The sequence below is a fragment of the Conger conger genome, chromosome 12, assembly GCF_963514075.1.
Source record: "Conger conger chromosome 12, fConCon1.1, whole genome shotgun sequence".
NCBI lineage: Eukaryota > Metazoa > Chordata > Actinopteri > Anguilliformes > Congridae > Conger > Conger conger.
The window spans coordinates 34,665,513-34,691,765 of NC_083771.1; the positions used below are offsets into that span (position 1 = coordinate 34,665,513).

The 26,253-nt window shown below is 47.2% G+C and overlaps 1 protein-coding gene across 4 annotated transcripts in view; it reads left to right on the top strand.

The window, feature by feature from the left end:
* Nucleotides 1-1,364: 1,364 nt before the first annotated feature.
* pik3r1 (phosphoinositide-3-kinase, regulatory subunit 1 (alpha)) overlaps nucleotides 1,365-26,253 on the top strand; it is a 32,292-nt gene continuing 7,403 nt past the window's right edge. The window contains exons 1-7 of one of the 4 annotated variants that reach the window (XM_061262283.1): nucleotides 1,365-1,653; nucleotides 3,406-4,117; nucleotides 17,914-18,009; nucleotides 18,147-18,221; nucleotides 18,512-18,643; nucleotides 19,805-20,006; nucleotides 20,228-20,310. In XM_061262283.1, the coding sequence (XP_061118267.1) occupies nucleotides 3,787-4,117; nucleotides 17,914-18,009; nucleotides 18,147-18,221; nucleotides 18,512-18,643; nucleotides 19,805-20,006; nucleotides 20,228-20,310 (919 nt within the window). In that variant the 5' untranslated portion in view covers nucleotides 1,365-1,653; nucleotides 3,406-3,786. Of the gene's footprint in view, nucleotides 1,654-3,405; nucleotides 4,118-17,913; nucleotides 18,010-18,146; nucleotides 18,222-18,511; nucleotides 18,644-19,804; nucleotides 20,007-20,227; nucleotides 20,311-23,980; nucleotides 24,372-25,208; nucleotides 25,764-25,843; nucleotides 26,010-26,253 lie in introns of those variants that run through there. The other 3 variants (XM_061262285.1, XM_061262288.1, XM_061262284.1) reach the window with 3 other exon arrangements.

Below are 26,253 nucleotides of genomic sequence, written 5' to 3' on the forward strand. Positions count from 1 at the left end.
AAGACTTTGAAGTAGTTCTGAGAGGGAGGATAGGTGAATCATTGCTTGTATGTCCTTGAGCATAGTGTGTGTGTGTGTGTGTGTGTGTGTGTGTGTGTGTGTGTGTGTGTGTGTGTGTATATATACAATATATAAGCTAAATGGTATACATTACACACACACAATCACACAAGAACCATACTCAAGGGCACAATAGCAATAATTCATCTTACCTTCCGAGGTCAGAACTCACACACACACACACACATACATAAACAAAATTATGGATCCTGTAATTTGCCTGAGACCCACTATTTGACATTTGACAAACAATCAAGTACTGAAGGTGTCTCCAGAAACAGTGCTTGCACTACTGTATAAATGACTAAATGTATATGATATGAGTTTAAAGTGATGTTTTCGGGTGACAGGGAAGCTCACCCTGATAAAGCACTATAGTGTGCTGGATTTGCCCATGGTCTGGTGATTAATCTTGACCATGCCAGTGCAAACTGTGGCTCCACTGAGAAGCTCATAATTGGCCATAGTGTGGCCCTGGGGGAGAAGGATTTCATTTGTCCTCCTCTGGTCAGCCTATCTATAATATCTCTGATGTGTCCTCTTCTCTGCATGAACCTGACTGGTGGACTTTCTGTAGGAGTAAAAATAAGCTGTGGCTGACAGCATGTGTTGATATAAACCAAACCTTAATAATGGAAGTTTGTTGCCTTTGAAGAAGAAAAGGTGTGTGTTTCCGAGTAACCTCCTTTGTACCTCACAAAAGAAATTCAAGACCCAACCGTGTCTGTTATGCATCTCTATATTTTGAGTTGTGACTGAGAAATTACCTACACAAGAATGCATTCAAATGTGGTAAGATGTGTATGCCCTGATCATGAAGGCTATATCAGGCTTCTACTACTGTTGGGTGATAGGCTTCTCTAATGGTCAGAGTATTAAGCAGAATTCATTGAACTTCTAAGTTTTCAAGAAAAATGGATTAATTATTTGATATTCATATGGCGAGCTCTGTATAGGCTGAACCACGATAATCTATGCTACAGCTTGCAAACAGAAATGCTATAGTTCTGTGTACCCTTTCATGAAATTTTCATACATTACTATGTGATGGAACACGACAGCATTCCGCACGCAGAATATAGCAGTCTACATGCAAGTGTTATATAACTCTTTCGAGCGTTCCACATGCTTGCGTGCAAGCGAACAGTCCAGTTAGTAGCTATGACCAGTCACGGTGAGTCGCCTGACAAGTCGACATGGGGAGGGCGGAGTTTTGTGATGAAGCCGTGGCGGACGTACCTTGAGGTGGGAGTTGACGCAATTTGATTGACGTGGCTCTGTACTAGTGCGTGTGCAGGGGGGAGTTGAGACTTGGGTTTCTCTGCAGACAGGCTCGCCCGAGCGGAGTGTCGCTGAAGATAGTGGCTATACGAGGAGTATCGAAGAGCGTTCGAAGCAGAAACTTACTTTTTTTTTCTTTAAGAAATGACCTAAATCCTCTCGGGTTAGAAGTTACCTTGAAGACTTGCCGATCGGCATTTGAATTGCCACCGTCGCATATTTGATTTGTCTGTTTTAAGTGTGGCTAGCTTACAACCGGGATCATTTTACGGGAAGGAAGGAACATTCCGTTCTCGGGCCCCTTTCGTACAAGTGAGTTGCAATGTGGTTTCTGTGTTTCTGCCGCAGCTGGACATACCTAGCTAGTTAATAAATGTAGCATATATATATAAAAAGTCTATTTTAATCTAACCTAACATGAGATAATTGATTAACCTTATGCTACTATTTCTTGTGCTAATATGCTGCAAGTTAACGTTAGCTGACGTTTGTTAACGGTAATGTTAAGTTAGACTTCGGTTGATCACTGATACTGTCCTAACGTTAGAACTAACGTTAATGTACTGTAAGTTAAATGGTAGCTCGCTATAATACTTAATAGCCAACTCGCTAGTCTTGCTTGTCTAGTGTTACTTTAAGGAATACCTTAGTCTAGCCAACTTGCATGTTAAATCATGCTTCACATCCATAAAGTTGTAGTTAAGTTTGCTAACTAGCTAGACTGGCGAGATTGAAAGCAAGCAGATAGCAGGATAACTGTTAGCCTAAGATATAACGTTTTATTCTAACGTTAGCTAGTAATTTCTTACTAGCTACATATAGGCTATTGACGTTAGTCAGCTTGATATATAGAGGGGCACAATAAGCACATTTTGTCTGTCAGATTCCATGCTAGCTAACTAGCCAGCCGCTGGAACTTAACGTTAATGCTTTTTTTACATGAATGTTGCTGCTAGCTAATGTTAACTCATGAAACGTGCCAGCTAGCTAATTTACGTGATGTAACTTGCTGTCTGATGCAAGCACTCATTCATACGACGACATCGTTAACTTGGCTAAGGCCACTCGTTAGCTAGCTAAAGCTTCCGTGCAGTTGGCAAGTTTTTGTTAGCTAGCTAACTGACTACCAGCCCTCAACGGGTTGCAGATTTAAGTTGGATTATTAGAAATCTATATATAGCTCGTATAGTCTAACATAAATCAATATTAACATGAAGTTGCAAGAATTGTGCTAGATTTTGCGTAACGTTAGATTTATTGTGGATTTGGCAGGTTAGCGAGTCTGGTGATAGCGCTATCAAAAGTTAGCATACTTTCCTGCTGTTGGATTGTTGATGCTGGTTAGCTGTATAGCTAGCTAGATTTAACTTTACTAACTTAACGTTAGGTTAACTTAGCTTAACGTTAAATGGATCAGTGTTAACTAGCTACATGACAACTTTTAGCGACTTATTGGTTAATGTTATTAACCAATAATTACTTTATAATTACCATACTGTTGTGTATCGCATCATAATTGCAAATTATTAATTTGAAGTATAGATTTTTCTGATTCATGCTAGGTATATAAATGACAGCAGCAGGCAGCTTATTTGTCTCAGTAAAAGTGATTTCAGAGATTCTCGGCAAATTTGAAAAAATGTGCGCTGCAAACTTCAGTGGTCAGCATTACGGACGGTAGCTAGCTATCAATTATGCTGCTGGTACAAAAATAATTTCTGGAGTTCCCCGAATTCTATTTATTTATTTTTGGATAAGACTCAATAAAGGTAGGGGAGGCATCCAATCGTACATTATGTTACTGATCCTTTGCATGCAATTTACTTCTCAGAAATGGGGCCTGTAGAAAAGGGACAATGGAGTGTTATTTGCTTACCAGAGTAACATGTATGCTTTTACATATGACCCATATGGCTGTATATTTACCAAGCGGGGTTATGCAAACATGTAACCGCATGGTCACACGCAGTAACCTACACCTGTACACCCTGAAGCAATACTGTCACCCCTGGTAAGCTGTCTCACGTATGCAATGTGTAGTAAATTGCTTCTGTTTTTTTCCAGGTCAGGGATGAGTTCTCCAGACTACCATAGCTGGCTCTAGACAGATGGGAAAAATTTATCAGCAGCACCATAAAGGTGCAACCCATTGCAGAACTTTTACTCCAACCTACATCAACTGATGAAGTGACCACAATCTGCCAAAAAAGTCTGCAGAGAGCGAGCAGGAGGACTTTCAGTTTTTCTATGAAAACATACAAAAAAAGATTTGCATGTGGAGGTATTTTTGTGTGTATGTGTGTGAACAAGAGTATTTGAAATCATATCTGTGTAACAGGGTTTGTTTGGGGGGGGGAGGGATTTGGCTCAGTAAATGATCAGTGCTGGACACGTTTATCATTGTGGTACTTCTGGAATATTTATCACTAACGCAAAGCCAACAAGATGAGTGCAGAGGGATACCAGTACAGAGCGCTTTATGACTACAAGAAGGAGAGGGAAGAGGACATTGATTTGCACATTGGCGACATACTGGTCGTGAGCAAGGGGGCACTACTGGCACTGGGGTACAGTGATGGGTTTGAGGAGAAGCCTGAGGACATAGGCTGGCTGCCTGGCTTCAATGAAACCACACAAGAGAAGGGTGACTTCCCTGGAACCTACGTTGAGTTCATTGGGAAGAAGAAAATATCGCCCCCAACACCAAAACCACGGCCGCCAAGACCCCTGCCTATTGCTCCTGGCGCCTCAAAAGCTGACTCGGACACAGAGCAAGGTGAGTCGATGGCGAGCGGCCTGTATCACTGTGAAGGCAACTTTCAGCTGCCTATATTTTTGTTATTTGTTGTTTAAATTAAACGGTCTGCCTGCATTTCAAACCTTTTAATAACCTTTCCATCCAGAGCATCAAGCAGCTACGTTATGATGGTTTCACTATTGTAATATCTTGCTCAAATGGACGTTATTCACTCTTGTGCTGCTGAAGAATCAACCACAAATCCTGTGGTTGTAGCTTCACAATTTGCATCAAATTATTCATAACCAGTTGGCCGACTTCTCTTGTTAATAGATTTTGCGCAACAAGCTCTTGTATTAACAACCATGATATTCGTGCTGTGGAGGGTGTACTGTATTTGAAACTTTATGATTGTGATGTTAAGGATCTGTTTCACCACTGCAGTGGCAGAATGTCTCATGTTCATATGACCAAGATTGGGGGTTACCCATAAATGAGAACTTTGTCGTAACCAAATGGCTTTTTCTTGGCAGCATTGCCAGTTTCAGATAATTTAATAACCAGAAAGGCGTGCTTTAAAACCAATATGTCCTTTGCTTTACTGCTGTTTACCTCTACCTAGAGTCACATAAATGGACCACAGCCAATTCTCATTTTAATATAATTAATTACATTTCAAAGAAACGTTTCATTTCACCCTCGTCCCCTCAAATTAATGTTTCTGGTGGATGCAGTAATACAATAGAGGTGTGAAATACTCTTTCACTTATTGATTCAGGTTTTGTGACCTTTAGACTGCAGGATTAAGTCGTTCCGTGGTATTCATTTTTATAATAGCAATTTAGTTATTCATTTGAATCCCATTTGAATTGGAATTTATAAAGCATATATAAAATATAATGTAAAAGTTCAAGTAAGTACAGATGCACAATATGCAATTCCTGTTAACTTAAGTATAAGTCTAAGCTTATGCTATGTCACAAACTTTATTTATGCAATGCCCATTTTAATAATTGTTTCTGCACTTTTGACCACTTTTTTAACCACTTTTGAATCAACCTATGGTGGAGTTACAGTTGGCATGAAGTGGCTCCACCATGGAAAAAAAATGGATAGTAGCTGCTTGATACTGTGAATGGTGGCACTTTGAAGATGTTTACAATAGTGCAGCTAGGTGAAATGTAGCATGGTCCATCCTTTATCGAGCTGGATTTGTGTAATAATTCTAGTCTAGATTTATTGAATTTCAGTATGCCAAATTCAGGAAAATGCTATATTCCCTGTATTCCCTATATTTTTTCAAAATTCCTAGAATTGTGTTTTATAAGGTGCCTAACAAAAAGTGGTCACAGTCACACATCATCTCTATGGGTTCTACAGCTTTACTGGTTTTGTTCCACCTGGTATTGTTTATTTTGGCAGATGCTGCTGTTCAAAAATGTCTTTCAATTGGTTCTACATCTTCAAAGACTATGGCCACAGAAATGTCTGTGCTGGTGGGTCGCTAACTAAATCATCAGTCAACTTCCTGTTCACTCTCACACCCACCCGGTTGCCATGAAACTAGGGAACTGGGGATCACATTTCAGTAATTTGGAATGCAATAAGGGAAGCGACAGTGGAGTTTTCTTTTCATGAACAGTTTTGCAGGCTTTTTTGTCTGTGGATGATAAAGTATGCTTTATATATTCGGTGAATCCTTGAAAAGCACTTTTATTCCACTTTCAATTTTATTATTACCCGAAAATGAGTTCTTGTGCAGTGTTCTAATCGGGGTATTCGTTCTTAATACACATCACAGATCATGTGACTCATCTGTTGGAGGGCAGCAACAGTTTTTTCCCCCCCAAAGTGTTTGAAACCAGCTACAGTAAATATAAATACCATGTAAAACTGTTTGGAAAAACTGATCAATGACTTCATTTAAAATGTTGACATGTTTGTTTGGACTAGAAAATTGAGTCCTAGATTTATAGAAATCTTAGCTAGCTAACGTTACAAGGACTGATCATTATTTTTTGCACGCTCATAGCTAGCCAATTGCAAAATGAAAAAATGCATGATTGTGCTTACCTTTACAGCAACTGTAGCAATATTGCTGTTTACATTTTTCACCGGTATGTGAAAGTGGTTGTAAGCTTGGAGACTTTTATAGCTCTTCAAATCATCTGCAGAATAAGGAGAAGAACTTGGAGTAGAAATCATCTTCTGCATAGTGAAATTAACTTCCAACAAGTTTCCATGACTGATATGTCAGCGTTTGTACTGAGAGACTAAAGTATTTATTTCTTAAGCTACATTATTCGTTGGCTACATGTTGTTTTTGAGGTGTGTAAAACAGCACCTACTGTATGTGCTGGTGTCCTCAAGAGTAAACGTGTCCTTTACCGTCGGCCTCTGGATGCTTCTTTGAAGACATTTGGCTATCTATCTTCCTATCTATTTCTCAAACCTCAGCTACGTTTATTGAGTGCAGATTATGCATAATAATTAGGCACTGGCCGGATGGGGACAGTGAGCTCTCGCGTTTCGATATACTGGGACATTCGTCAACATCTGACATCCATTGTCAACAAGATCTTTTTAATATTTTTCTTTGGCTTCACCCTCCAGTGTCTTCTTTTATCATTTCTAAATTGAAGGCATCTATTCCAGGAATAGCTTGATGCCAATATAAACAGGTTTCTGCTAGTTCCAACGGCCATTTGTCCTCCAATATGCAGAGAATTTTGTTGTCAAGGAAATTGTCATGTGATTAAGAAAGAAGAATAGGGAGAATTGTTCTAGTTGCATTGACATCACTGAACACAACTTAAGAGCCACACAGTGGTGTTTCCCACGTCTTCCATGAAAAGTAACAAAAAAGCAGTTTGTGTTGAGTTTTCACAATTTAGCGTTACCTGGCTGTGTTTTCTCTGGGCTCACGAAAGAGTAAAGAACCCATGCTCCATAACTGCAGCCTTTGCTAGTGGTAGCCTACTCCGGCCCATGCTGAATGCTAACCAGGCCCAGAGGACAATGCAGCTGGCCCGGTTCCAGGGCATGGTGCATTGTGGTCCGAGAGCACCCGGCACCAGCCTGACATTACACAAGGTCTACTGTTCCTCTTTGTCCCAGCCGCATAAAAAGCAGATAAAATTCCTCTTCTTCTCAGACACAAAGGATTTTGCATCCGTCATGATATTTTATGCCGACTAATCTACATGTGACGTAAAGGGGCTAAAACTGAACTGAGTAGGCCTCGGGACATTAATAGGGAGATTATTCTTGCCTTGCTGGGAATTCCCTACCCCCACTCTAATGCTTTCTTTATGCTGCCCTGTAGCATTTGATCTAGGTCTATGCACTTTAGTTAAATTCACTGTACTGTCAAGTATTGGAAATGTTATTTATCTGTATGTTAAACAGTTGTGGATGAGCTGAAGGGGCATGAATCCTGTCAGTGATTTGTATGTATTTCTTTTTTAGATATTGGAACTGCACATTCCCAACTGTAGTTGAAATGTAACGAGCAGTGTACTAATTTGTTGAGACAGTCGTTGGTTGTTGCTGGTTGTGCAGCTATGGGTTGCGCTCAACATGGGACCTGATGGTGGATGTTGGATATATAAATTAAAAATAATAAAACTACGAGCAGCTCTCATTCACGCTCTCAACGGGCAAAAAGTCCAAACCACCACCACTGTTTAGGCTTTGGGACATGCCAAGCTGTTAATGGTATGGTTTCCAAGAAAGCCACCCTTTGTTCTGGACCTGGAGATCATGTAAAGCCAATGTATTGGGAGCAAAAAACAAAAACACGCACCACGTCCGACAAATGGCAATTGATTTTAAATTGTCTGGACGGGTATTGTAGAACCCATCAACAGGTTTTCAGGGGTGAGGTGCAGAAAAGTTCTGGGAAACGTCTCCTGGCTGAACAGCTCGGATCACTTGATTTCCCTGCCGGCTCTTTGGCGGTGTAATTGTTAAATTCCCAGAATCGGGATGGGGCTTTGGCAGGGGCGAGCAGGAGCAGGCGCAGGCGCAGAGGCGGTGAGAGGCTCTGCCGGGAGAAGAAAAGGGCCTGTGTTCCCTCTGGAGAGAGGCTGCAGGCCCGCTGGCGGGGGTGGAGGGGGGTGGAGCTGGGAGCTGGGAGCCTTGTTGCTTCAGAGCCTTGGCCTGTGTGATTTATTGCAGCAGCCAATGAAGGATCTGGCAGATCTCTCCCTCCCTCTTTTGCTCTTTCCCCCTCTAGCCCTCTCTCCCTTACTCTCTCATGCTCTGCCTTGCACTGTCTTTCTTTCTCTGACTCTCTCTCTCTCTCTCTCTCCCCCTCCCCCCCTTCTGAAGTATTTTTTAATATTTTAATAATGTTCCTGGGACTGCCTCTGGGTGGAGGAGAGAAGGGGGAGGTTTGGGTGGGGGGGTTTGGGAGGGGGGGTATGAGAGCAGAAGGGGGGGGTATGGGAGGTTTGGGGGGGGGTTATGGGAGGTTTGGGGGGGGTTATGGGAGGTTTGGGAGGGGGGGTATGGGAGGTTTGGGAGGGGGGGTATGGGAGGTTTGGGAGGGGGGGTATGGGAGGTTTGGGAGGGGGGGGGTATTGGACATTTGGGAGGGGGGGTATGGGAGGTTTGGGAGGGGGGTATGAGAGCAGAAGGGGGGGGGGGGTATGGGAGGTTTGGGGGGGGGGGGGCACGGGGGCCCTCTGAGCCACAGGGGTTTGACTTCAGAGCAGCAGATGTGGAGAGAGCCGGGAGGAATTCCTGCTCGTTTTTCAGCTCCCAGGCTTTTAAACGGCGCTCCGTTCAGCGCCGGGGCCTCTCGCCCTGGCCCACCTGCACCCCGCCTGGGCGCCGCGCCCTCCACATCGCCACGTGTCCGCACCAAGGCCGTCCGCACTGGAGAGCGACTGCGAAACTCAGACCTCCGACAGCAATGAGAGCCGCCGCTTTAAACGGCTGTGCATCACTACAGTAGAGCCATTGTCCATTTTTTGTTTAAAGGCAAACTATGTGGCAAACGCTAACGTGCCAAGGGACACGGAGAGCCTGCCGTCAGTTGGGCGCTGAAGGCCTCGAAGCACGGGCAGGGTGGAGGAGACGCACGCTCGGGTGCAGTCCTCCGTTAGCGCTGGCCGTGCGAGCCCACGGGCCGCGGGAGAGGCCTCTGTACGCAGCGCAGCCGGGGCTTTGTTGACACTGGCGCGCATTGTAATCTGCTGTTGAATGGAAACACGGGAGCGTAAGCCATTAGCTTTGCTAACGGTACACTTTCAGTGTGCACTTTGAGCTCTGCGCGGGTTATGAAACCTCCTGCGCTCCAGCGGATTTGCACAAACACACGGCCGCTCTCGCCTCCTGCTTCACGCTAAGCTCGCTTTAAGCTGCCGCGTGTTTACTTTATCTTCTATTGTAAATGAACTGCAGGTAACGAAATACCCTCAGTAATACTTTCTGTCCAGTGCAAGAAGTGTTTTCAGATGTAATGCGGTCTGTGCTATATGCACACACACTATGTATGTGTATATGTCAGTGTGCTAATACACACGGCATGATCTACGTTATGACCTCAATCCTTTAATCATTAACCATTCAGTTGGTTGATTGTGTTCAAGGCACACAACCCCAAATGCTACTTTCTGAGCCAATGTTCTTCAACGTGATGGGTGGTTTAAAAATAAGTGTCAGACATTAATCATAGTCACATTTTTATTTTCTACAACTGCTTAAGTTTCTTAGAAGGACTAGTCTACATGCTGTGGCTTGTGCAAGGAGATTTAATCTTCTTCCATCAAAGTTATTTTTAATTCCTCCTTTGTGTGCTGGCACGCATTACAGGAACATTATTATCATTTTTTTGATCGCCACCCTGCTGATGCTTGTACATGTACAGCAAGTTCCTCTTTCGACCTGTTCTTTCTCCAGTTTTGGTCAATGTGGAAGGTTGAAGCCTGGCAGTTTAGTTTTGCATTTCCTTCTTATGGCATGCTTGACTAAAAGATGCCTCCTCATTCTCTGGCAATAAATCCCCAAACTAGGGACAAAGGTTACAACAGGGCTTGAAATTGCAACCGTGTCGATTTTAACACCAGTTGACTTTCAGGTTTTATAAAATTTCTATTCAACCTTCTAAATAGCCTACTTTTCAAGTCGAGCTGTAGTGTTATTTTTATCTTCGCTGGCAAAACTGGAACACTTAATATGACACTGAATATGACACTGAATAAACGACATGAAGTGAGAGCGAGAGAGAACATGTTGCATAGCTAGAGTTTGAGAATGTCCTCTCTTCCTGGGCCTCTTCAGCTCAGGCTAACATCTGCTGCATTGAGCAGTTTTCTGAAGCGGACTGGTTGCCTGGCTTCCCAAAGAATGCCTGCTTCAGGCAGCTGGGGGCTTCATGTTCGGATCTGGTTTTAGCAGTATGCTGGAAGAAGAGTGCCCTCAGTAACAGGAAAGGAAGTGTAATAAAAGAAAAAATAAATGTGTTGAGCCTGTAGAAAGTAGGAGCTTGTCTGAAAGCAGCGGTTTTGGTTGGTGTGGGCTGCAGTTTTAGTGGCAGTGGTTTTAGGTGCTTGGCACAGACTGTTGTGGATGGGTGGGGTGGTTGTGCTAAGTGGACTGATTCAGCATTGTGATGAATCGGTACAATCGTTGTACTTAGTGCTGATGGCGTTAACTTGGGGGCACAATGCGGCTGAACAATAAATAGCCTTTCTGAGTGCCACATGAATGGTGGCTTTATGCCGTCCTCCGCCGCGGCTCCCAAGCCCATGCGGAAAATGAGGTCAGCAGAGCCGGGCCCCTGCCGGATCGCAGAGGGCCCCCCCCCCCCCCCCCCCCACGTTAGGGGCCCCATCGCCTTCAACTTCATTCTGTCTGGAAAGGAGGCACAGTCCACCGCAGCCGCGCACATTTCAAAGCCATTTTGGAATGTGCGATTGGCGAAAATGAATGTCAGATTGCTGGAAGCGGGAGTGTGAAGGAGGCAGCCGCAGGAGTCGCTCTTCACACGAGGCCCTGGCCGTCTCCCACCCCTGCGTTGGGTCAAGATGGAAGGGGGGAGGGCGGAGCGCGCAGTACAAGAAGGCAGGGCACTTTCTGGCAAAGAGATCACAGACCGCAAATTAGATCCGATTCATGATTTGACACAGTCCAGTTCTGTGAGATTTTCCTTTCATACGGGAAATGACTGTGCAGTGTGCCTGCAAGGCCCTTTTCAAGTTCTCTTCTTGCTTATTTCCTATGTTGTATTTTTGAGCAGAGGAAATGGCATTGAAAGGAAATGCAACCATTGCAGTGTTGCAGTTTTAATGCACCTTTTGAGGACAATGCTCTCAACGGCAGTACAGAAAACACTTGTTCCAGTGCAGTGTTTGTCATTTTAGCAGTATGTCAACAATAGCCAAATGTGAATAGCATGCCTCTGCAAATCTAATTTAATTTGGAATACCAGGCCTGTGGTTCCTCATCAGAGGTCTCTCTTTCTTCATATTAGGCTAGGCTGCAGTTCAGAAACTGCAACCAGAACTGCTGTACTTTGCTGACGAGGCTTGCAGTTCATTCAGGGTTCATTGTGGGGGTTTGCACCCCTGTTTACTTGTGGAGGAACTACACACTGGGTTCAGTGTACTATTTACAATTTATTTATTTAGCAGATGCCTTTAACACAAGCGACTGACAAAAGTGTATTGCTGTGTGTTGGATTCGTTACTTTTGAAATGATAAAAATGGTAATAATGAGTAGAAAACCTTGCTGCTTATGGAGTGTTTCGCTGATTAATGTGTTTAATTAGCGCAGCAGTGAATGCATTGCCTTGTTTATTTGCTTAAGAGACTGCCGGATCCAAGACTACATCCATCACCCATTTACACTGCCAGATTACTCGAGCAGCCCCAGCCTATCGCCCCCCCCCCCCCCCCCCAGGGGCACAGCCACAGCATCTTTTCCGGGATTCAAACCCGCAAACCCCCTCGCAGGAGCGCAGCTGACAGTCACCCTGGACCCACCGGCGGACCGGCCCCGCCCTGCGGTGGCCTCGGCGCGTCCCCTCCTGTGATTAACTCCTGCGTCACATACGGGGAAAGGCTTTGAACGGAGGTGGTTTGGAGACTTAAAGACGTGCGCTCCCCATTCATTTATAATGAGCAAGAGGGCAAGTCCGGGTTACTCATTACCACTCCCGTATGACATGTGGACCCCTCTAATTAGGAAGCAGCCAGTGTAAAAGCACACACGCACACTACATCACTGTGTGTGTATAAGACCGGTTTCTCTCTACAAGCCTGAGTACACTACATCACTGTGTGTGTATAAGACCGGTTTCTCTCTACAAGCCTGAGTACACTGCATCACACTGTGTGTGTGTGTGTGTGTGTGTGTGTGTACAAGACCGGTTTCTCTCTAAAAGCCTGAGTACACTGCATCACTGTGTGTGTACAAGACCGGTTTCTCTCTACAAGCCTGAGTACACTGCATCACAGTGTGTGTATAAGACCGGTTTCTCTCTACAAGCCTGAGTACACTGCATCACTGTGTGTGTATAAGACCGGTTTCTCTCTACAAGCCTGAGTACACTGCATCACTGTGTGTGTATAAGAACGGTTTCTCTCTGCACTTAAATCCATAAGGAGCTGACAGCTGTGCATGTTTACACTAGCTGCTATTTGAAGTGTGATAGACCCCTTTTTCTTATTGGAGGCAACAAAAGAAATATAAGGAAATATTTACACGTTGTATGGAGTCTCTTCTTAAGCTCCCCTGAAAAGAGAAAAAGTAAGAAAATATAGCAGCTCCGTCTATTCCAGTAATTGGCGTTTTTTTTATTAGCTTGCGTGCGTGAGAGCGCACACATGTGCGTTTCATTACTGATCGCCTCAAGAGACTAAAGTTTAAATTGGCAAATCTTCTTACTGGAGGCAAAGCATGTCTGCCCAGTGGATTAGCAACATGTTGCAGGAAAAGACATTTCAGATATGCGCTGGAAAACCGAGAGCTGCAGAGGGAAAATGAAGAAAAAGGAAAAAGGGATTTTATGCGGGCCATAAGCCGGCATATTGAAGGTGAAGCTCGCTTGCGTAATCGCAGATGGGCCTGCGCAGTTCCTCTTTCGATCCGGTGGTCCGGAAGGTTCTGGCAGTCTCTCTTGCGCTCCTTTTTTTTTCTTCTTTTTTTTTCTTCCCTCATTCTTTTTTCCTTCTTTTTCTCTTCATTCCGTTCTTTGTCTTGCTCGAGAACGCTGGATCGATCCGGGCCCATGTGACCGGGCGGAGGGACTTGGCCGACTTCAGGCGCCGCTGAAGGGCCTCCCGCCCTAATTATCTAAATAGAGTCATTTGTTGTCCAGAGCGGAACGGCGAATGGATCGGGAATCGATTTCCCCGCGGGGCGGATAACCGCTCGGACCCGCGCGCGAGCTGGACATTACGCGCCGCGTGCGAGGCTCTCCGCTCTACGGGCACAGCGGACACAGTAATTAACCACAGCGAAACGGATCTGCAGCACAGAGCCTGTGAGTGCACAACGCTGTGCAGGAGGCATCATGGAGCACCCAGCAGTTGCACAACGCCGATACACACCCATTAACGCACACATTTCCCCCCCCACAGCCCCCGGTGGCCATTAGCCGTAATCACGAGATTACCGTCGCCTAATCACAGGACGGTGGTAATGTAGCGGAGCAGGGGTTGTTTCTTAGCCTCTCTCTACAGTACATGTTTTTAAGCGCTCCTCTGGGCCCACACTCATTAAAAATTGAGGACATCTCTGAAGCAGGCACTGTTCAGACGTCCAGGGGCTTGTTTGTGCAGTAAGCAGAAAAGGAGGAGGGGGGAAAACCCCAGTGTGGCTCATGCTAATGTGGCTCATGCTAATACTCATCTGTATGGATGGAAATGACTACTGACCCTCCACTGAACTGCACGCGGTACACCATCTCAAACACACACACACACACACACGCCAGCACCATCACACACACACACACACACACACACACAAACGCCAGCACCATCTCACACACACACACACACACGCCAGCACTAACACACACACACACGCGCCAGCACCATGACACACACACACACGCCAGCACCATCACACACACTAACACACACACACACGCGCCAGCACCATGACACACACACACACACACACACGCCTGCACCATTACACACACACACACACACACGCGCCAGCACCATGACACACACACACACACGCCTACACACACACACACACACACACGGGCAGCACACTATAATTTCACACCCGGATTTCTATACCGCTTCCTTCTCTTGGGTGTGACCAGCATATAAAGGCAGATTTGCTGCTTTCACATTCCACATTTCACATTTCCACATTCATCTTTTTGCCTCCCTCATATAGAAGGTGAACTAACATTTTGCTGTTAAAGGGGGGGGGGGAAGGGCCTCGCTTAAGGACCTAACAGTTTTCCAGATCTTATCATGGCTACACTGGGGCTTGAACCACCAACCTTCCAGGTCCCAGTCATGTATCTTAGCCACAGGCTGCAAATAAGGCTGTTCTTTACAGAAACCCAATATTATGAAATGGCTACTATCTATGTGAGGACATCATGTATGACAATAGGTTATGTAAGGTTATGATATTTGTCCATCTTGTTCAGGGTGCACTGTGGAGGATACTCTGTTTCATACTTCCACCCCACACCACCACAATAAATATGACACCATGGCAACTGTGCTGAAATATCGTGGGGAGTTCACCGTGTTGGAAGGCATTGATGCTATGCACCATTCGGCCAACAGAGGGCGACAGTCTCTCTTCACCACTGCAAAAGCAGCTCAAACTCCATTTTAACATGGCAAACTTCTGCCTTTGACAAGACACTCGAACCAGACTGCCTTTCTGGGGAACGCTGGCACTGTCTAATGCCTGGCCCGGCAGTCTGCTTATCGGCAGCACTTTGACGGGCTACAGCCAGCAGTCGATGTGTGACTTTTATTTGACTAAAGGTTTAACAGCCCTCATGCCCTACAGCGGGAGCTCTGAGGCTAGCGTGCGCGATTCTGTTTTGTTTCTGCTTCGTTTGCTCTTGCAGGATCTTGTTCTGAAAGAAGGAGGGAGGGTGTCGAGCGTTCTGGGTTATCGAGCACACAGAAAACACTTTCTCAAACCCCTCCCCCCCCCCCCCCCCCCCCTCAGAACAAGCTCTTAGACATGTAGCGGTCTTGGTAAATGAAGGTTAGGAGAGGTGGCTCCTATTTTTACTTGGCTGGCCCTATCTTTAGCGTGGCCCGTGCCCCGGCCACAGTCTGAAGTTCAGCCGGTTCAGGCGGAGGGTCTGACCAGCGCGGGCGTGGAGGCCCCACTCTTAGCGGCACGGCACGGAGAGCGCCGGCCAACTTCAAGGGGCAGGGGCCGGCATGCTCAGACGTGCCCTGTGGGGGCCCCCCCTCTGTTCTCCAGTGCATTCTTACTGGGAGGGGGCGGGAGTGGAGCCACACGACGGCACAGCCACAGCTGAAGCGGCTCTGATCCCGTTCTGCTCCACTTAGTGGTTTGCTCGTTTCTTATGGAGATGAGAGAGGGGTGATATTTCTTCCCTGAAAACGCACCCTGACTTGAAAACAATGTACTTGTCCGAATTTAAACTTGTTGGCCAGACACGTATTTTTGGAGTGGCTCACCCAAAGTCTGCACCATATTGCAGTTCATTGGAAGCACATCTGACGGGAGGTGGAGACTGAAGGAATACTTACCCAATTAACACCTGATAAAATGAACACTTCTGATAGGCTACTGTTTACAGAACACCTTTACTACAGTAAAATAATTGATGTGATTTTGAGCTCTGCGTGAACAGGATAGGACGTGCAGGCATATGAGTCTTGAGAACCCAGACGTAAGTGAACGGCCGTGCTCACTGTGGTTTCTGACTGCAGCAAGCTTCACTGTAACTGGGCCAGACTCAGCAGATATTCCTGTCAGAGCGGTGGCTACAGGAGGGCGGGGGGGGGGGCGGAGACGGTCCCGGGCACAGTGACCGGGAGGCGCCCGTGAGCCTCTGGGGTTAACGATGCCCGGGCCGTGACAGGAATCCTCCCTTTGTCCACCCGATCCGACCAGTGGCACGACGTTTCAAGGAAACGGTTACCCGATCGGCCAAAACATTTCTGCCATTTTTTATTTTTTTTTCTTCTGAGCGTCATTCAATCCAGGCCCGCCGGTGCCAGAACTATCGGGTCTCCTGAGCTACTGGGAAGCAACTGAACCCCACTCCACTGTGTGTCAGTCAGGCAAGCGCTGGCCCACGTAAATAAACGCCCGGCTCCTGGAACCCGGCTCTTTTTAAAGGTACTGCGATATATCGAGTGCACCAGATATGCAGAGCACGACGGCTCCTCCCAGCTCACAGCAGACTACAAAGACCCGGTTCCTCCAGCTGTGTGTGCAACGTGAGATTTTTAACAGCCCTATGGGCTGTTGCTTCGCAGGGGAGGGGAGTTGGGTTGCCGTGTGTTACTAGGGAAGAATGCAAAAGCGGTTGGAGGAGATCTGAACCTGATTAGGTGGCGGCCTGTTCCGTGGCACTTAAATTGAAGGTATCCGCAAAGCCGGGAGGCCGTGCTCGTTCCTACAGCAGGCTTTTCTGCCAGCGACTGTATTCTCCCTTTGTTTTTAACAGCAGCTCCCTGCTGTCTTTTGGTCCCTCTGAGCTGCGTAAAGGTGAATGTACTTGATGAGTTCCAAGTTGCGACTGGTGTTTCTCAGAACTAGGGGACAGGCTGTGGCAGTCAGACAGCAGTGTAGGATGTCTCTGTGCTAAAGGGTAAACTTCCACCGGTATGGCATCCCCTCCACCCACCCCGGGGTCCGCTTTCAGCCCCAATCTTGGACACCCTTCCAATTTCACTCCCAATACTTTCCAGCAAACGATTTTCCCCTTTGAAACATTGGCTTCGGCTGTCATGGGTGACCGAGAAGGAACGTCTGCGACTGTGGAAAACCTGAGATATGTACCCCCCCCCCCCACCCTTTCAGACGTCCTCAGCATGCTGCCCAACCTGTTCACCATGTTCACAAATAGACATGCATCGTCGAAAATGTATGGACATTACACTAATGAAGAAGAGCGTAGGACGCTGTGAGAAGGACTAGGCAGCGTCTCAGCCAACGTTCTGTGCTCTCGCTAACTAATCAGATTAATGTGCAAGATGGCTCTCCCCAAAAGGAATTATTCAGGGGCTGAAAAATGTGGAAAGGCCAGCCCCCTCACACCCCCCCCCCTTTACTAATAATACAGCGGTAATTATAAATGCAGCCATTATATTTTGTTCGCTGGTCTTGGCTGGGTGCAGTATCAGGAAGGCAGTACTTATGCTTTTAAACAGGGCTTCCATTCATAATTCTGTTCCCCCTTTCCAAATGGCAGGCTTCACAGTTCGCCCTTTGAGGAGGTTATAAAAAAATAAAGCCCAGCAAAATAACCCTTTCGAAAATCCAAATAAAGTATGCGCCAGAGCCCGAGCTCTTTCATGTCCACACCTGCAGCTGCGGGATCAGAGGAACGGGCCGTTACCAGGGCCCTCAGATGCCATGCCACCGGCAGCCGCCCCGCCACTGCCCGGAAACCTCGGAATGTTCCCGCCGTGCCGCTCTGATCCTCCCTTCCCCCCGGAGCGCACGCGAGGCCCCGGCCCGGCCAGGTTACCGCTCACAGGGCCCGGCTGAGCGAGGGCCAGGGCGCGCCTCGAGCCCGGGGTACAGAGCGGGCTCGTCTGAACGCCAGGTCGTCCCGAATAGACTGACCGTTCTTACACAGGCCCAGGTCCAGGAGTCTGACCCGTCTCCCCTCCCTCTCTCACAGCCGCCACCACGCTGCTGGACCTGACGGAGCAGTTCGCACCCCCAGAGGCGGCCCCACCCATGCTCGTCAAGCTGCTGGAGGCCATCGAGAGGAAAGGTAGGAGCTGGGGCCCGTGGGGGGATGAGGGGACGGGATGCCGTGTTTGAATCTTAGAGAGTTCAATTCTGCTGTACAAAGCTGTGTGACCTGGTCCTGGTCAGGGAGGTAAAATGTCCCTTCCTCCCCGTTTGTAGGTTTGGAGTGCCCAACGCTGTACAGGACATTCACAGCCGGAGGAGGCCTGGAAGTCAGACAGTGCTTTGATAGTGGTAAGTGTTGGTGTGTGCGTGTGTGCGTGTGTGCGTGTGTGTGAATGTTCTTGTATCTGGGCCTGATGCTAGCCTGAACTACCTGAGCTGGAAAAGCCTGAGGTTTAGTGTCTTCTTAGCTTCCATCCTTGGCTCAAGTAAAGCAGTTACTGGGGGGGGGGGGGGGGGGAGTTCTGTTAACGCAAGCGCAGCAGGTATATTTACGACGGCATGAGCAGAACGTGCTCCGCCATACGCCGTTATGGTAAAGGCGCTATATTAAGCTCCGGGACGTGTGGCTGTGGTTTCAGACTCCCCGTCTGTGGACCTGGAGCAGGTGGAGCTGCAGGCTCTGTGTGATGGGCTGAGGCGGTACCTGCAGGACCTGCCCCACCCGCTCATCCCCACCTCCATCTACAGCGAGATGGTGAACGCAGCCCAAGGTAAGGCCAACACGTCAGCACCCTGCACACCTTCACCAGGTGGGCTACACGTGCCTAATGCACCCTATAAGGGGCTAGGTGTAGTGTTTTTTCAGGAGGGGAGAAAGTTCCAGGTGAAGAAACCCCGTTTTAAAAATATACATGTATAATGTTATTAAAAAGTCACCTGGTAAAGCGATTTTATGCAGGCTTTGAAGTCCCACCACGTCCAAAGTCGCCAGTGTTGACACAGCTACTGTGGTGTTACTCTGATGACTGGACCCTTTGATCTGCCATTAGGGCTCCTGGTTCTTTATGGTGAAAGCATTCATCAGCCCCCACAAGGGGGCGCTGTTGCCAAGAGCGTAAAGGGCAGGCGGTCACAGCTTGGAGATGAAAGTGAAAGAAGCATGCTGTGTGCAAACGCCGTTCTTTGCACAAACCTTTTTTCTGCTCTTTGAAGTGCTGCACAGAGATAGATCTTGTTCCCTTTCCTGCAGTCTGCCAGCCCTCTCTTAAAATGTGTTTTGTAGCGTGCATTTTATTTCAGTCCACAGTAGAATCAAGAAGGACTTCAGTTTGTGTTACAGCTTGCATGTATAAACGGTCAGGCAGGACATTTTCATATGTTTTGAATATCAGTTAATCTGTTCTGGTTCTGCTTCTGCCAGAATAGGGTCAGTGAGCAAGTGTGCAGTGATATCACAGGTTAATGATTACTCCAGCGCAGAAACATTAACCTGATCTGCCCTGCGCTTGCCAGCGAACGTTGTGTCCTAACCGTGTGGAACCAGAAGTCTCAAAGGGCTGTCGTTTTTAACGTCCAAACATCTGCTGTTCGTGCTCAGGCTTTCGCGAAGTCAAAGAAACCTTTCTTTCTTTTCCCTCTCAAGCCCAAACGCTCGCTTCTCAGTCAGTCACGTGGCCCGAAACAGGATATCTGTGGTTAATAGGAACTAAAAAGAGCTTGGAAACTTATCTCCTGCATCTGTACCCGACCAATCACCTGCCAGTATACCTTTCACTCAGACATATTGTCACTTTGCGGGCAGTGTGCAGAAGCGGAGCTGGACTGATTTGAGTCAGTGCAGGCGTAACTGAAGGGGTTTTATCAGTGAAGGGGGAGGAGGGGTACAGAGAGATCCCCGCCAAAAACGCTCTGCTCTTTTGTGGGTCCCGCAGAGGTGCAGAACCCCGAGGAGTGCGCCCAGCTGCTGCGGGGGATCGGAGGCTCGGCCAGCGTCCCGCCCCAGTACTGGCTCACCCTCCACTGCCTCGTCAAGCACTTCAGCAGGGTGTGCCAGAGCACGGGCAAAAACCTGCTGAGCGCCCGCACCCTGGGCGAGATCTTCAGCCCGCTGCTCTTCAGACAGCAGGCCTCCGGGTACGTCTCGCTCCCTCCGTCACGTTCCGCTCGCACTCACCCACGCTCCGAACAGCCCAGGGGGACTGCGCACACTCATCTGTCTTATCATTACATTACATTACATTACATCACATGGCATTTAGCAGACGCTCTTATCCAGAGCGACGTACAACGAAGTGCAGATCAAACACAAGTACAAGTGTGAAGAGGACCTTATCCCCCCTTTCTTTTCCCTGCAGCTGCGAGCCCAGCCCGGACTCCCACGTCAAGATCATAGACGTCCTGATCAGCAGCGAGTGGGGGGAGAGCCAGGCAGCTCCAGGTAATGCCATAAACCTCCTGGATAGGAGAGTGCGTAGGAGTGTAATCAACACTTATCTCATCAGTGTTAAAAAAAAGCAAAGTAATGGTGTGGCTGCGCTTGAAGTCGAAATTGAAATGGTTTTGTTGCTGCATGCTGTGCTGTAGCTTTGAGAGCTTTGTCGCGAGCCCTAGCTGTCCAGTCAGTGAGGCGAAGGGAGACGAAAGCACAAAGGGCGCTGGCGCTAGCTGAGAGCTACGCTACCACTGAGGCAGCCATTTCTTTTGGGCTGCCCCACCAAGGTGTGAGGAGCAAGGGTGAAAATGCTGTGAACCCCAGCTGTGTGCACCAAGAGTACTCGGTGATGTGGATTTTCCTTTGCTGATGTCATTGAATTCCGAAATAAGTTTTAAGTTTGTGTCTTAGTTTATGCATGCTCAATTGGGTTAAGGTTTGGTGATTGACTTGGCCAGTCAGAAACCTTCCACCTTTTCTCCCTAATGAAGTCCTTTATTGTGTTGGCAGTGTGTTTTTGGTCATTGTCTTGCTGTAAGATGAGGTTCCTCCCAACTAGTTTGGATGCATTGTTCTGTAAGTTGGCAGACAGAATGTTTTTGTAGACTTCTGAATTCATCCTGCTGTTGCCATCATGAGTTATATCATCAATAACCATTAGGGAGCCCACTCCAAAAGCAGCCGTGCAAGCCCGAAGCCATGACACTTCCTCCACCGTGCTTCACAGATCAGTTTGTATGTTTTAGATAATGAGCAGATCCCTTCTTTCTCCTCACTTTGGCCTTTCCATCACTTTGGTAGAGATTAATCTTGGTCTGATCATTCCATAAAACTTTGTTCCAGAACTTGTGTGGCTCATCTCTGTACTGTACAAATTGTTACCTCGCCTTCTGATTCTTACTACTGATGAGTGGTTTGCAGCTTGTGGTATAGCCTCTATATTTCTGTTCTCTAAGTCTTCTTCGAACAGTTGGTTCACCCCTGCCTTGTTGAGATTGTTTGTGATGTCACTTACTGATGATTTGGGGTTCTTCACAGCTCTCACAATGTTTCTGTCATCAACTGCTGTTGTTTTCCTCGTCTGCTGCTCAGTACGCCAGCAGTTTATTTTTAATTTTTTTCAGGATGTTCCAAGTTGTTGTCCAAGCTATCCCCAAGCTTCAAAATGGCTTGCTTTTCTCCTAAAGACAGTTCTCTGTTCCTCGTGTTGGTTTATCTTTTCTAACACAAATCCAGTTTTTCCAGGCAAAACCCAATGTTAAAACCAAGAGTAGACATTCAGAACTATTTATTGTTTAACCAATCAGTCTAACAGGACACATCTGGAAAACAAGAAGCACCTGTCAGTCACATGTTCCTGTACTTTTGCTCACCTAAATCTAGAACATATCTAGGAAATAAAAGCTCATGTACATCTTTTGACCTCAAACGCAATTGTCTTCAGTGTATAGCAAACACAAAGGAGTTGACTTTGCCATTCCAATACTTTTGGTGGGGACTGTTTCAGAAGTGAACTTTCTTGTAACTCTGCGTAGGCAGTGCTGATTAGCCAGGATATGCCTGTGCACTGGTTGCCATTAGCAACCACATATTTTATGCCATTTCAGAGGTATGCATCTCGAGCTCTGATAGCACATCTAAGCCTTCTGATCTACACAATGCTCTTCTGTTTCCGCAAGCAGGTACTGAGATTTTAACTTCGTCAACAAAGTTCCTTGTGCGATGAGGACCAGATAATCTCGGAGGGGGAGAGAAATGCAAATAAGAACACTATGCATCTGATTTGTAATGATGGTTAAAGTGTAATTAAATTATATGAGCTGGTAAGATCCTTACAGCATCTGTCTGTAAAAGAGAAATTCACATGATACCATTTGCTCCTGTGAACTTGGCACCGCCTACGTTTGAGTTCAAGCATGAGATATGCCAAAAGAACATTGTGTGTACCGTTTTCTTGCCAATGGGTGAAAGGTTGTATTTGATGTTAATCATGATGGATAGCTTATTTTAATTGTCTGTGAAATCTGTACTTGTATAAAGCTAACAAAAACTTGGTTGTCTGGAGTGTGAGACTCAGTAATCGCCCTCTGACTGATTGTATAGTATGATGTATAGGTATAACTGCATAAAGCTGTAGATTAAGAAGAGTTTGGCATCAGACAGAGTTAGCTGTTCTCTATGACTTTGATAGCACTACTGTTGAAAGTCACTGCTCACATAAATCGGCCTAGCGCTGTAGATTTCATTACATGGCAGGTGCTTACAAGCTGCGAATAACCACTCTTGCGTCATATAAACTTGCAAAATGAGACATTTTCACCAGCCTCACGGTGTCTGATCAGGTGCAAAGCCGGCAGCGCTGCTACAGCTTGTTTCAGCAGCCATTTCCCTGAAAGTGAGCTCACATAGTCACAGCAGCAAAGCAGCAGTCTATAGGGCAGAGAGATGGGCGCCATGGCAACACAATAGCTGTTCCTGTCGAATACGTGCCAGATCTTTGCTTTTTGGTTCGTTTGGAGTTTTAGCCCAATGTCAACCGTTTACACATGGCTGTTCCTTATGCTGAATGTGAACTTCAGAGTGAAATCATTGGGCCTCATTAACAAATCGTTGTCACTAATTTAAAATCAAATAAAAAACCTTTGTGACTAAAATCTCAACCTGGAGAATAGCATTTAATTTCAGAATATATAAATGAGAAGATATGCCATCTCACCCCTGTGTGAGGGGAACTTTCTTCTGTGGCGACACGGTATGAAGCAGCTCAGAGTCATGCGTCAAGGCTTCGGGTGGTGAGCGCTGTTTCCGCCCTAAGCCGGCCTCGTTTGGGCCTGACCTACATTTCATGCGGCCGGGTATGCATGGAGATGCATTCAGACTTGACAAAAACCGGGTTTTGGTTTGTCTTTGTGTCATAGTAAAAGCACTGTCTCACAGCACCTATGAACACACAAAAATATCAGACTAGGCTTTCAGATACTTAGACAGCCCAAAAAAAAAAAAAACGAAAAAAGAAAATGTGTGTGCAGGCGTGGCCGGGTTGTGCTTTTACAGTTGGAGTTAAAGAGCCTCCTTTGGGCTGCTTGGGGGGCCCGCGCTCGACCTGTGGCGGTTTAAACGTTTTATTACCTGTTAGGACCTATTTATAGTGTCCTCCCCCCGGCATGGGCCGAGCTCAGCTGTCAGTAATTCGCACCTGCAGGCTGAGGTGAGCCTAGTCACAAGGCAGGCTTTGATTCTGTGTTCTGCTGAACCAGCCAACTTCCTTCCTGCGCTCCAGGTCGGAGCTGATCGCTCTGACTTTGAGTTACTTCAAAAAATGCGACGTCTGAGGACTCGCACACACACGGCCTCCATGTATGTGCGTGTGTGTATGTGTCTGTGTACGTGTGAGCGCGTGTGTGTGTCTGCTCCCAGTTACAGGGGGGCTATTTAAAGAACGTTTCAAAGAGCCCCTCTTGGATTTGGTTGGCTGGAAATCTAAACGTCTGCTTCACAGTGAGCACTTGTTAGCCGACGACAGCTCTCACTTCAGAGCGCTTCAGCCCGCCCCCCCCCCCCCCCCCCCTCCCTCAGACACTGCCACGGCCGCGCCCACCTCTCCAAACCCAAAGTGCCCAGCTCAGCAAATATTTGAACCTGTGCGAGTTAATCATAAGACCAGGCTGCCTCAGGAACAGCCGAGACACACAGACCTGCAGCAGCGGCAGGCCAGACGCAAGGGTCAGTCCCGTGATCATTAACCAGCCAGGGCACCTTTATATCCTTCACCCAACAAGCTGGGCTTCCAGTGCACTGTATACAGCACCTGCTGCTCCCGCGGATTACCGGCCTTTAATAAGAAGGACCGCAGTCACCTTTCAAGAACCGAGGGGGGGAAAAGGGAGAGACCGTAAACTTGAAATGGGACTACTTTTGAGGACAAGGATATCAAGAACATCTCTGGGATTGATTTTCGTGCCTCTCTGAAGGAACGTTTACACGTTTTTGCCGGATTAGATTTGGCGTTTTTTTGGTTTTGTGTCGTTTTTGCTGTGAAGAGCGGCGGAGGATGCACAACGTGCAGTGTAAGTACGCGCACGGAGGCTGTGCCGGTGTGAATGGCAGGTCCGAGCGGGCCGGATCAGCGTCCCCTTTTTCTGTAGCCGGAGTTTGAGCCGGTGGAGGTGCAGGGCAGATGGAAAATAACTGTCTGAAAATAACTGTCGGCGGCGCGGCTATCGTGCGGGGGAGCGAGACGGAATGGTTTTCCGTGACTGATCTGGCCACGGGAGCTGTCGGGGAACAGGTTTGCCCGAGCTCGGCTGGGGAATTTCAGATTCCTGACCTACCTTGTTACTCAGGGGGATAGGGGAGGAGGAGGGGGTGCTGACAGAGGCCTGTATTTCACCCTGCCTCTACAGATTCACTCTCTCCTCTTTGTGTGCGTGTGTGTGCTAATGTGGCCACAGAACTGTCTTTACATGCTGGAAACGTGGGGAGGGCCAGGGTCTGTGGTGATTTTTTCTGAGTGTGCTACAGAAACATAGTATTTATGTTAAGCACTTTATTGGTGGACTTTCAGAGGATTTTTAAAGGCTTGAGTAAGGCTTTTTTTTTGATTGAGAAGCATTTTGGCATCCTTAAAATCATTATACCAGGACATGAAGATGACATGCTTTTTATTTTTTTAATGTAGAGAACAATTTGAGGGCTATTGTGAGCTAGTGGTATACTGGCAGTGTTCCTGTGCGTTCCTGGGTGTTTTATTTCAGATTTATCCATTTTATCAGCAAGTTCTAAAGTCCTAAAATTTTATTGTCCTATTGGATATATAAGTTAAAAAAAATGGAGTGTAAAGTGTAAAAGGAGTGTCCTGAGCAGGATGATAAAGGCGTCCCCATTGCCCGTTTCAAATCCGCTGGGAACCGTGGCTATTTGCGTAGTGTAACACTGGGGGATTACAGTAGCATTTCAGGGCTTTAGCACTAACCCTGTGCGCGGTACACGTAGCAGCCTACGTGCCCCACAAGCTCAGACGCTGTTGTCCCAGTGCCAGCTGTGGGACGGACAGAACAGGCGCAACCTGCAGGACCGGAGCGCTCGCATGAGGGGAGAGAGAGGGAGAGAGAGGGAGAGAGGTGGCTGAACCTTCTCTGAGCCAAAGGAGATTTTTATCCCTCCCCCCTCCTTTCTGATTTATTTCCCCCTCGATGCTGAACAGTCGATGTGCATAAGTTATATTTACCAGCCTGCCGGGCTAACGCTGGTCTATGAGCGCGGATAGACGAGGCGGAGAGGGAGAGAGAGGGAGAGAGCCATAGAGGGGGAGAGAGAGAGAGAGAGAGCGCGCAGCAGGAGGAGGGAAAATGCCAGTGAGCTTTCAAAATGACATCATTGCTCAGAGGAAATGAAAGATGCAGGAGCACTCGCTGAGGCAGGAGTGGTCTGGTGACAATCCCGCCGCGTGATTGGCCGAGGTAAGTGATGTAACGCATTACCGAGCTCTCCTCTCAAGCTTTTAAAATGAATTCCAAGACGGCCATACAAAGAAACGGGGCTTCTGGTCTGCTCAAGGCGCCTTATTGAACGGATACGGAGTTCTGACCCCCTCACACCAATGTATAACACGGTGCTAAAGATGGAGGACCTGGACACGGAGTGTATTAGATCTGAGCTGGGATTTGGCACAGAGCTGCTCTTTTACATAGAGATGGACCCTCCAGGTAGGACTGCAGTTCTGTTGTATCTGAGTGCTGGTCTTGTAGTTTTACATACAGTAGAGATGGACCCTGCATTTAGGACTGCATTGCTGCTCTTGGTGGCTGCTGACAGCTGGGTCAGTGGCTCTGGGGTGTATCGATGGAGTTTGGTCTGTCCAGGGAGCTGTGTGTAATGAAGCAGGGCTCTGTTCTGTGCAGGTTGGGTGGCTGTGGTTTGCATGCAAGGACTGAGGTATATGTGACTTTG